The 12,768-nt window shown below is 42.0% G+C and overlaps 1 protein-coding gene across 1 annotated transcript in view; it reads left to right on the forward strand.

Moving 5' to 3' along the window:
* Positions 1-12,768, forward strand: part of SNX6 (sorting nexin 6) — a 61,807-nt gene that overhangs the window by 20,188 nt on the left and 28,851 nt on the right. Inside the window, exons 4-7 of the mRNA XM_049768955.1 lie at positions 1,351-1,461; positions 3,209-3,330; positions 6,383-6,506; positions 12,528-12,623. Of these exons, the coding sequence (XP_049624912.1) occupies positions 1,351-1,461; positions 3,209-3,330; positions 6,383-6,506; positions 12,528-12,623 (453 nt within the window). The remainder of the gene's footprint in view (positions 1-1,350; positions 1,462-3,208; positions 3,331-6,382; positions 6,507-12,527; positions 12,624-12,768) is intronic.

Below are 12,768 nucleotides of genomic sequence, written 5' to 3' on the forward strand. Positions count from 1 at the left end.
CAAGACAAGTGACCTGCCCACTGTACTATCTCTCTCCGGTTCCTCTAGAGTCTAACCTTTTTCTTCCAAGTCCTTCCCTGGGATCTTGGGACCATGAGACTGTCAGGTTTGTCCACCTCACTTACAGTTGGGGGTATAAGATTTTGGACTGAGCTTGCATGGCATTTCTTTGAACACTAGCCATTTTCTGTACTTTTCTCATTGGAGATTCAGCAGATGTCAGGATTGCAACTGTTAAGCACTGGGTTTTTGTTTTGGGGCCACACCCAGTGGCTCAGAGGCTACTCCTGGCTTGGTGTTTTGGGGTCACCCCAGCAGTACTCAGGAGCCATGAAGTGCTAGGGATCAGAGCCGAGCATGCAAAGTTGTACTCCAGCCTGCTGAACTAGCTCTCAGGCCAGACACCAGATTTTGAACTCATAGCCTCTTGTCTGACAAGCACTTTAAGCCACTGAGTCATTTTCAGGACCCCATTTCTTTTACCAATCTTATTATTTAAATGTTGTTATGTTCCTTCATATAATAAAAATATTGTCTTATAAATTACTTTCTTTTTAGATTTCAGATGTTAGACATTTTGAGATTTTAGATCTGTTTTGTTTGAATGGTTGAGTTTCATATAAATATAATAACTTCTGGGGCTGGAGCAATGGTGTAAGCAGTAGGGTGTGTGCCTTGCATGTGTTAACCTAGTATGGATCCCCCAGTGTCCCATATAGTAAGTACCCTGAGCCAGGAGCGATTTCTGAGTGCATAGCCAGGAGTAACCCCTGAGCATCACTGGGTGTGGCCAAAAACCTAAGATCAATAAATAAATACCAAATAAATAAAGTAACTTCTAAGTAATGTTAGGCTGTCAACTTTTTTTTTTGTTTGTTTTTGGGTCACACCCAGCAGCGCTCAGGGGTTACTCCTGGCTCTATGCTCAGAAATTGCCCCTGGCAGGCATGGGGGACCATATAGGATGCTGGGATTCGAACCATTGTCCTTCTGCATGCAAGGCAAATGCCCTACCTCCATGCTATCTCTCTGGCCCCTTGTTTTGTTTTGGACCATACTCTAGTGCTTAGGAGTTACTCCTGACTCTGTTCTCAGGAATTACTCCTGTCAGAGCTTAGAGGACCATATGAGATGCCAGGGATCAAACCCAGGTTAGCCATCTGGGTCAGCAAGTGCTCTACCTGCTCAACTATTGTTCTGACCCTAAGTCAACTTACTTTTTTAAATCCTAGAATAATTTTATCTAAGAGTCTCAGAATTTTCATAAGAGTTTTAAATTACTGATAAGTATTTTATGTTTATTAAAAGCTTTCTAGAATTTTTTATTTGAGAGGATCTCTTTCTTTGCAGAGTTCATTATCAAATTTTAAGCAAAATGAATTTTCTGTTGTTCGACAACATGAGGAATTTATCTGGCTGCATGATTCCTTTGTTGAAAATGAAGATTATGCAGGTTACATTGTAAGTATTTATTTAGGTTCTGTTTTCATTTTATTTTCTCAGAGCTTTTTAAGTAGTTTATTACATATTCAATCTTGTTTAGCAAATAGATGTTAATTTTTAATTTTACTTTGAACCCATAGTGACATTGCTCAGAGTTAGTCCTGGGTCTATGCTTTGAACTTTTTGTTTTTATGTTTGGGGCCACACTCAGCACTTACTCCTTGCTCTAAGCTCAGAAATCAGTATTAATGGAGTTGGGGAATTGAACCCCAGTCCGCCATGAGCAAGACAGTGCTTATTATTAGTTCTAAGATTGAAAGATCACTCTATATCGGTGATAAGGATTAAATCCTGGTCAGTGTGGGAAAAGCAAGCTCCGTACCCACCATACTATCTCAGATCCCTGATTTGAACACATTCATTTAAGAGTTGGATAGCTGGGGCTGGAGTCATAGTACAGTGGGGAGGGCGATTGCCTGTAGGTGGCCAACCTGGGTTCAGTCCCCAGCATGCTTTTTTTTGGGGGGGGCGCATTTGGTGATGTTCAGGGTTACTCCTGGCTCTACACTCAGAAATCACTCCTGGCAGGCTCAGGGTAGTATATGGGATGTTGGGAATCTAACCCAGGTCCATCCCAGGTTGGCTGCATGCAAGGCAAAGGCCTTACTGCTGTGCTATGGCTCCAGCCCCTCCCCAGAATTTTTTATGCCCCCCAAACACAGACAGGAGTGATTTCCTGAATGTAGTATGGTCCAAAAAACAAACAATAAAGGGGCTGGAGAGAAACCACAGCAGTAGGTTTGCCTTGCATGCAGCTGAACCAGGACTGCAGTGGTTCAATCCTGCATTCCATGCCTGCCAGAGCAATTTTTGAGTACAGAGTCACGAGTAACCCTTGAGTGCCTCCAGGTGTGACACCCCCCCCAAATAAAAAAGGGCCGGCATGGTGGCGCTAGAGGTAAGGTGTCTGCCTTGCCAGCGCTAGCCTAGGACGGACTGCGGTTCGATTCCCGGCAATCCCTTGGCATCCCATGTGGTCCCCCAAGTCAGGAGCGACCCCTGAGCGTTACCGGGTGTGGCCCAAAAACCTAAAAAAAAAAAAAAAAACCACGAACATGGGGTCGGAGCCATTGCGCAATTGATGAGGCGTCTGCCTTGCGTGCACCTAGGACGCCACCCCCCCCACCCCCCGTCCCAAGCTAGGAGTGATTTCTGAGTGCATAGCCAGGAGTAACCCCTGAGCATTACTGGGTGTGGCCCAAAGACCAAAAAAAAAAAAAAAAAAACCAAACGAACAACAATAAAGAGGTAGAAGGCTTGGGGCCAGAGGATAGTACAGGACATCTACTTTGCAGACAGCTAATGACTGGTGCCACTATAATTCCCTGAACACAACCCCTGAGAGACTACTGGGTGTGGCGCTAAAAAAAAACAAACAAAAAAAATCTTTGAAATTCGTGATTTGGTTCTGGGGATGTAATTCAGTGATAAAGTACATGCAGGAGACCTGAGTTTGATTCTCGACACCACAAAAATAAAATTTGGGGGCCGTCGAGGTGCCGCTAGAGGTAAGGTGTCTGCCTTGCAAGCGCTAGCCAAGGAAGGACCGAGGTTAGATTCCCCCGGCGTCCCATATGGTCCCCCAAGCCAGGGGCAGTTTCTGAGCGCTTGGCCAGGAGCATCAAACAGGTGTGGCCTAAAAAAACAAAATAAATAAATAAATAAATAAAATAAAATTTGAAATTAGTGATTGTTTTTGTTACAGATCCCACCAGCACCACCACGACCTGATTTTGATGCATCAAGGGAAAAATTACAAAAACTTGGAGAAGGAGAAGGGTCCATGACAAAGGAAGAATTCACAAAAATGAAACAGGAACTGGAAGCGTATGTGGTTTTATTGTTGCTGTTGCTTTTGTTAATTCTGCTTGTTTTAATACCTTTATTTTCTTTTATCTTTTTTTTTTTTTTTTGGTGCTCTCTGATATCCCATCCTTTTAATCATTTTCACCATAGTAACTCTTTTGAAGATGCAGTTTTAAACCACGCAACCAGTGTTAATGATCATGATCAGAGTCCACAGGAAAATTATAGAACAATTATCAGCATTGTAAAGTCTTTTAATAAGTTAATGCTTTAAATAGATTTTGAGGTTAAGAAGTGAAGTATCCAAAAGCTTATTTAAAAAAATAGTAGAAGAGGTACTAATGATTTGGGCAGAGGTGGGGCACCTTGAAGGTACTCAGGGAACAATGGAGTGTTGGGAATTAAATTCAGGGTTCCTGCATACAAGCATGTGCTGTAGATATGCTTGATGCTATCTCTCAAGCCTGGAGAACACAGGGTTTCTTTGTCTTGTGTTTTTTATTTTTTAAGTTTGTGTTTTGGGGGCCACATCCAGCAACACTCAGGGTTTTAAGGTTTTTAGGCTACACCAGTGGTGCTCAGGGGCTTAACTCTTAGCTCTCTGCTCAGGGTCATCCTGATGGGCTTGGAGCACCAAATGGGATCCAGGGATCAACTCTGCTTTAGCTGTGTGCAAGGCAAATGCCCTACCCTGTTCTATCGTTTTTGACCTCTAAACTCTTGACACGTGCAAAATACCAAAATGTCTGATTTACGTACAAACATCAACTGAGCTACATTTTACATCTATTTTATTTTCTGTTTTGTTAACCGAGAAGATGTGATTTACCTCCTCTTTTCCTTGGCTATCACTTTTGGCATAGGCACAGGGAAAAGAATTAGAATAAGATAAAGAGAAAATAGTTTTAAAATGTTTTTCCTTAGGTCAGGGATGTTGCTCGGTGGTAAAGCACTTATTTTGCATATATGAGGCCCTGGGTTCAATCCCTGGCACCACCAAAAAGTAAATTAAACAAAAATAAAAATACTGAAGCTGGAAAGAGAATACAGGGATTAAGTATCTTGCCTTGAATTCCTCTGACCCCAGTTTGAATCCCCGATGCAACATGTCCCTTGAGCGCCTTCAGAAGTAGTGCCTAAGCACTATGTAGTGGATTCAAAACCAACCAATCAATAATAAATGCATAAAAATAAAGGCAGGAAAGTGGCTCAAAGGGCTAGAGCACATGCTTCGCCCACTGGAGGCCCAGGTTCAGTCCTTAGCATTGCATGGTACACTGAGCATAGCCAGGAGTAGCCCCTAAATCTCACCAGAGGTGGCCTCAATTCCTCCCACCCCAATAAAAGAAAAAGGTTGCCAGAGTTAGTATAGTAGGTAAAGTGCCTCCTGTCTTGCATGCAGCTGATGTGAGTTTGATCCCAGCACCACATTTGGTTCCTTGATCACCAACAGAAGTAAACCCTGAGCATAACCAGGTATGACCTAAAAAGAAAAGTGTTTGTGTGTGTGTGTGTGTGTGTGTGTGTGTGTGTGTGTGTGGTTTTTGGGTCACACCTGGCAGTGCTCAGGGGTTACTCCTGGCTCCATGCTCAGAAATTGCTCCTGGCAGGCACGGGGGACCATATGGGATGCCGAGATTCGAACCGATGACCTTCTGCATGAAAGGCAAACGCCTTACCTCCATGCTATCTCTCCGGCCCCGAAAAGTGTTTTTATTAGTTATTTAGTATAGTTTCATACACACACATGAATGTATTAAATCCTTAAAAACCGGGTTTCTGTTTGTTTTCAACTTACTATATATTGTTTCTGTATATTTTGAGAGTTATACAAGAGAAAACATTTCCTTGTATTAGCATCACCTCCATCACTTTTTCTGGTCATGTGTGCATTTTTCTTGTCTTCCACTTAGTTTTAGTTTTCAATCATACATTTACAACTGCTACTGGATTTCTCTTCAGGATAATAAATTCAGGAACCAGGGATATGGCTCAGGGGTAGAAAGTATGCATCATTTGTGTGAAGCCCTGAATTCTATCCTTACACCACCCAAAAAATTTTTTTAATTATAGAATGCTGAATTCTCTTGATAAATAAATGAGCAAAGTTCTTTCTTATCCAAGTATAAAGTAACAGATATCTTAGGAATTTTGTTAGTGGTGGGTACAAACTGTAGTAATTTGATAGCAGAAAAGTGTAATTTTTTACATTCTATAAGACTAAAAACTGGAAATTAGCAGCAGATTAATATTAAATAATCTGTGGTTTTCCAGTGGCTCTGATCATGATTCTTTTGTGGTCTGGTTAGGGGTTGGATAACAGAGAACCTTGGGTTTATTCTCCTGCTACCTCCATCCTCTGCATCCTTCTTTTTTGTCTTCACTGAATGACTACCCTCACAGAGATCAAACTTCTCCCAACATTGGTCCTGCTGGTTTGCTGGTATGTAAAACTTATCCTCCTTGCACGTAGCTGAAGCAAGAATATTGGGCCGTTTCCTTGAGTGTTGTTATTCCAGCCCCCCCCCAAAAAACCTGACATTATCACTGTATGATAACTGTGATTCACTGATGTTATACAAATATTTTAAACACAATTCTTTAGTTTATTGGCAAAAATTAGCCTGTGCTATACTTCTTGAGTAGTTTGGATCATTAGTAATTATTGTTGAAATATGTTTACTGATGTTTGGGTTTTGGTATTTTGGTACAAAAGTGTTTCAATGTGTAATTGAATTATTAAAGATGGTACCACATAATTAAATATACTTTACTTGGAACTGGAGGTAAACACTCCTACTTGTCCTTTTAACATCAACTTGCAAGAAAGGTTCATAAAACTTAAAAATATTAACACTTAAATATTATAAGTATTAACTAGCATGAAGTCTTTTCAGAGTTGAGTTTTAGATATCTTATTAACACTTCAACTAAAATTTTTGTTTTCTGAATTATGTCTTTGTATCCAAATTTTTCATTTGCAACAATTTTAAAAAATATTTACCAAAGTGTTATTGCATATGATTTTCTATTTGGTACAGTATTTTACCTTTAGTTTTTTGTATTTTTCTAGTGAATATTTGGCAATATTTAAGAAGACTGTTGCAATGCATGAAGTATTCTTATGTCGTGTGGCAGCACATCCTATTTTAAGAAAAGATTTAAATTTTCACGTCTTCTTGGAATATAATCAAGATGTGAGTACTGAATCAATTAAAGTAATTAGTTTGCTTTAGTGAATTGCTAAAGTGATGAAATTTAGAGTCAATAGAAAAGACATAGTAGTCAATTTGGAAAGATACTTTCACCTTTGTATTTGTACAACAGTATTTCAAAAGAACTCTAGATTAATTGTAGCAGTGATGATATAACATCATCTATAGGGGAGATTGGTTTACATTCTGTATTGCGAACGTCTTAAGAAATGGGGTTATTGGGGCCAGAAAGATAGCACAGCAGAGGGCATTTGCCTTGCATGCAGCTGATTCAGGATGGATGGTGGTTCAAATCCCAGAATCCCATATGGTTCCCTGTGCCTGCCAGAAACGATTTCTGAGCACAAAGCCAGGAGTTAACCCCTGAGCATTGCCAGGTGTAACTCAAATGTACCCCCAAGAAGAAAGAAAGAAAGAAAGAAAGAAAGAAAGAAAGAAAGAAAGAAAGAAAGAAAGAGAGAGAGAGAGAGAGAGAGAGAGAGAGAGAGAGAGAGAGAGAGGTGTGAGAGAGAGAGAGAGGTGTGTGAGAGAGAGGGAGGTGTGAGAGGGAGGGAGAAAGGAAGGAAGTTATTTATCATAGGGCCAGAGTGATAACACAGAGGTAGGGCATTTGCCTTACATGCAGCCAAACCAAGGTGGACCCGGGTTTGATCCTTAGCAACCCATATGATCCCCCAAGCCTGCCAGGAATTATTTCTGAGCACAGAGCCAGGAGTAACCCTTGAGTGCCACCAGGTGTGGCCCAAAAAATGGGGGGGGGGGGAATGGAATTAGCAAATTAGTATTTATTTGTGGGGAAGGGTATTGTGTTATACCCAGCAGTGCTGGCTGCTGCTTTTGGTTTGGTGATCAAAGGTCACTCTAGCAGTGCTGGGGATTGACCCTTGGGACTCTTACAGACAAAGTATGTCCTCCAGCCCTCTTAGCTAGTTACTTAAGTCCAAATTAATATTTTTTAATGATTTTTATTGTAACCAAAATGAATTACGAATCTTTCAAAGTAATATTTAAGGTACATAGTGATATTGAATCAGCAGCATTCCCACCACCAGTGTTGTCCTCCCTCTACCCCTGTTCCAAACATGCATCCCTTATCCCCCTACTTTGTTCCTCAGACTGCTAGAATAACTGGTCCCCTATTTGTATAGCTTGTTGTAGATTGGGTAAGTCCTAATATTTCTAATTTTTCATTAGGAGTGTACTTATGGAGAATTATAGAGTTTTGTTTGTTTTGTTTTGTTTTTTTTGAGAGGTAGACACCCACTGGTGCTTAGGGCTTACTCCTGGCTCTGCACTTAGAAATCCGTCCTGGCGGATTTGAGGGACCATATGGGATGCCAGGGATCAAACGTTTGCAAGGCAAATACCCTACCTCCTGTGTTACTGCTCCAGCACCTCCAGGAAGACTCTTGAGCTGAAACATTCCAGATGCATGGTACCATGGTGATAACTCAAAGGATTAAAGTGCATGCTTTGCATCTGGCAATTCCAAGTTTTGTTTTTGTTTTTGTTTTTTTTGGGATGTTGGGTCACACCCGGCAGCGCTCAGGGGTCACTCCTGGCTCCATGCTCAGAAATTCCACCTGGCAGGCACGAGGGACCATATGGGATGCCGGGACTCGAACCAATGACCTTCTGCATGAAAGGTAAACGCCATACCTCCATGTTATCTCTCTGGTCCATAATTCCAAGTTTGACCCTTAGCACTGCATTGTACTCTAAATAGTGCCATCAGTGCCCCAAATACCATGTGGTCCAAACATTTTTTAAAATTTCAGGGCCTGGGGCCCGGAGAGATGTAGCACAGTGGCGTTTGCCTTGCAAGCAGCCGATCCAGGAGCAAAGGTGGTTGGTTCGAATCCCGGTGTCCCATATGGTCCCCCGTGCCTGCCAGGAGCTATTTCTGAGCAGACAGCCAGGAGTAACCCCTGAGCAACGCTGGGTGTGCCCCAAAAACAAAAAAACAAAAAAAAAAAAAACAAAAAATTTCAGGGCCTGGAGAAATAGCTTGGTGATAGGGCATTTACCTTGCATGCACCCAACCTGGGATGGACCCAGTTTGATTCCTGGCATCCCATATGGTCCCCTGAGCCAGGAGTGATTTCTGAGCACATAGTCAGGAGTAACCCCTGAGCACAACTGAGTGTGGCCCAAACATAAAAAAAAAAAAAAATCAGATTACTGGGCCAAAGAGATAGTAAAGAGGAAAGGGGATCAGGTACTTATCTAGCATGGTCTGTACCCCAGTTTGCTTCCCAGCACCACATATTGACCCATGAACATCTAGCCAAGAAAAATGCCTAAATGCCATGGAGTTGTAGCTCAAATCTTCCCTCAACCACCACCAACACCCCCAAAATATATTTCAGATTACTTTTGGTTAAAACTTAACTCCTAATACCTCACCGGCAATGCTTATCCTCCCTTCCTAAAATTATTAATAGTATAAAAGAAGAGGTCGAAGTGCTTGTACTTCAAAGATTTCTTAATTCATGATACTGGCATAATATTTCTTAGTGACTGTGTGCTACAGATCTTGGAGTCTATATTTTGACTATGAGATACTCATAATTTTAGCAGAAAATAATTGTAGTATAGTTCTTACTTGCTTCAGCATCAATTTGTGTATAAGATAAAATGTGCCCGTCTGGTTTACTTTAAGTAGTTGTGACAATTAAGTGTCCTAAATTTCAGTATAGAAAAAAAAAATTTTTTTTTTGTTTTTTGGGCCACACCCATTTGATGCTCAGGGGTTACTCCTGGCTAAGCGCTCAGAAATCGCCCCTGGCTTGGAGGGACCATATGGGACGCCGGGGGATCGAACCGCGGTCCTTCCTTGGCGAGCGCTTGCAAGGCAGACACCTTACCTCTAGCGCCACCTCTCTGGCCCCCCCAAAAAAGAAATTTTTTTAAAGACTGAAGTAACTTGGGGCCAGAGAGATAGCATGGAGGTAGGGTGTTTGCCTTGCATGCAGAAGTATGGTGGTTCGAATCCCAGCATCCTGAGCCTGCCAGCAGTGATCCAGTGATTTCTGAGTGTAGACCCTTGAGCGCTACTGGATATGACCCAAAAACCAAAAACCAAAAAAAAAAGAATGAAATGACTTAAGGTTACATAAACACCTCATCATAAGCATGAATATATTCACAAGCATTGATTTATGTGATACATGCATATATTTATATATGAGCATATATTTATAACTAGCAATATAAAAAATGTTGACTACAGGAGCCAGAGGATAGTACAGTAGGTGGGGCATTTGCCTCGCACACAGCCAACCCAGTTTTGATCCCCATCCTATATGATCCCATAAGCCTGCCAGTAGTGATCCCTGAGTAGATCCAGGATGCCAGGAGTAAGCCCTGAGTACTGTTGAGTGTGACCCAGAAACAAACAAAAAGGAATGTTGATGATATCAGGATAAACTAGTAGTGTAATCTAATTAGTTCTGATAAAAAATAAGGACATATTTTAGATAGATTTTAGGGAATATGTGGAAGTCCAACAGACTGACTGAAGTTGTCTTTAATATAAGAAACTATAAAATATTAGAGATTAAATGAGAATTGTTTTAGACTCATGTAATCTAAGATTAGTCAGAGTTCCATGTAAGAGTATTATGTGGGGTCAGGAATATAGCTCAGTAGTAAAGCACTTGCCTTGGATTTGTGAGGTCCTGCATTTGTGCTCAGAATTTTTGTTTGTTTATTTGTTTTGTTTTTGGGCCACACCCGGTGGTACTCAGAGGTTATTGCTGATTCTGTGCTCAGAAATCATTCCTGGCAGGTTTGGGGGACCATATGGGATAGATGCCAGGGATCAAACCAGTTGGTCCTGGATCGGTCACATGCAAAGCAAACGCCCTACCTGCTGTTCTATCGTTCCAGCCCCATGGGTCCTGCATTTTATTTTTGGCATTGTATGATCCTTCCAAGCATTGACCTAGGAGTAGCTTCTGAGCACAGCCAGCTGTGACCTGAAAACCCTCCCCCCCAAAAAAAAAAAGGAACATGATATAACATGGCTGACAGCTGACTCAAAATATTGAAGCCCTGGGACCTGACCTGTGACTCAAGCAGTAGGGTGATTGCCTTGCATGTGCTGACCTAGGACGGACCTCGATTTAATCGCCCATATGTCCCATATGGTCTCCCAAGCCAGAAAAGATTTTTGAGCGCATAGCCAGGACTAACCCCAGAACGTCACCAGGTGTGGCCCCAAAAATTGAAGCCCTGTGTTCAGTTACCAGTACAACAAGGATCTCTTACATCTCTGCGGGTGACCTATCCCAAAAACTCTTTGAAATAAGATCTAGGAAAAAAAAAAAAAAGATCTGGGGCCGGGTGTGGTGGCGCTAGAGGTAAGGTGTCTGCCTTGCCAGTGCTAGCCTAGGACAGACCGTGGTTTGATTCCCCGGCATCCCATATGGTCCCCCAAGCCAGGAGCGACTTCTGAGCTCAGCCAGGAGTAACCCCTAAGCGTTACCGGGTGTGGCCCAAAAACCAAAAAGAAAAAAAAGAAAGAAGATCTAAGGTTTAGAAAGGAGTTTAGAAGTTTATAGGTCTTTTAAATAAAGGTAAACTTTGAAGCCAAGGAAGACAACAATATGAGTTATTCATATATTGGGCATTTGCAAGTGATAAAGTTAAAAGAGCTGCTTCTCTATTTTGCCTTCAAATATCAAATTTAGGGCAGGGGGTGGCATGGAAAAAGTGCCTCACCTAAGACTGGTGAAGCTGTGAGTTCAGTCTTTGGCTCCTGCCCACATGACTGAATATGATTCCTTCCAGCAGCTGTGCTGTTTGAGATTCGCAGTGAACACTATAGCCAAGTACATGTGACTTCCAGTCATGTCAGACAGCAACGAAAGGGAAAGAGAAGAGGAATTGAAGCAAATGTTTTTAATATTAAATCGCTAGGGCTGGAATGATAATACAGTGCAGACATCTTTAGTATTGCTTATTCAGTTGCTAACCAGTCAAAACAGCGTAAGAAGTGACACTTGGAAGTGCTGGAGCAATAGCACAACAGGGAGGATATTTGCCTTACATCAAGCAGCTGACCCGGATTTAGCCTCCAAGCTTGCCAGAAGTAATTTTTGAGTGTAGAGGTGGTGTGCCCCCCCCCCCAAAAAAAAAAAGAAATGAGACGGGGGCCCGGAGAGATAGCACAACGGTGTTTGCCTTGCAAGCAGCCAATCCAGTACCAAAGGTGGTTGGTTCGAATCCCGGCGTCCCATATGGTCCCCCGTGCCTGCCAGGAGCTATTTCTGAGCAAATAGCCAGGAGTAACCCCTGAGCACCACTGGGTGTGGCCCAAAAACCAAAAAAAAAAAAAAAAAAAGAAATGAGACGGGCTGGAGCAGTGACACAAGGAGTAGGATGTTTGCCTTGCACATGCTAATCTAGGGCAGACCTCAGTTTGATCCCCCAGTGTCCCATATGGTTCCCTGAACCAGGAGCGATTTCTGACATATAGCCAGGAGTAACCCCTGAGTGTCACCAGATGTGGCCCAAAAAGCAAAACCAAAAACAAGGAAAAAAAAAGAAATGAGACAGATGAATTCATAGTAAAGAATTTGCAGAGATTTGTATTTTCAATGCTTTAACAGAATCATATGATGATTGTATTCTAATAATTGGGGGGGCATACACGGTGATGCTCAGGTTACTCCTGGCTATGCACTCAGAAATTGTTCCTGGCTTGGGGGACCATATGGGACGCCGGGAGATCAAAATGCATGCGAGGCAAACGCCCTACCGCTTGTGCCACCACTCTGGCTCCTCTAGTAAATTATTTTTTGAAGGGAAGCCACATCCAGTGTTACTCAGGGGTTATTCCTGACTCTGCACTCAGGAATTACTCCTGGAAGTAATTACTCCATCTGGGATGCTGGGACTGAACCCCTATTTGGCTGAGTGCAGGACAAGCACCTTACTCGCTGTACTCTCTTACCCCCAGTACATTTTTTTAAATGCTGACTTAAATTTGCCTTTCAGTTGAGCGTACGAGGAAAAAATAAAAAAGAAAAGCTTGAAGATTTCTTTAAAAACATGGTTAAATCAGCAGATGGAGTAATTGTTTCAGGAGTAAAGGTAAGATGTTATTAAGAGAGAGGTATTGGTTTGAGATTTTACTACTACTGTTTAAAAACATTTAGGCCCCTTGATTTATAAAGCTGTTAATAATAGTGTTTCAGGCATTGTATAATGGTCCAACTCTGATCCCATGTCCCTCCAC

This window comes from Suncus etruscus, chromosome 2 (assembly GCF_024139225.1).
Source record: "Suncus etruscus isolate mSunEtr1 chromosome 2, mSunEtr1.pri.cur, whole genome shotgun sequence".
Taxonomy (NCBI): Eukaryota; Metazoa; Chordata; class Mammalia; order Eulipotyphla; family Soricidae; genus Suncus; species Suncus etruscus.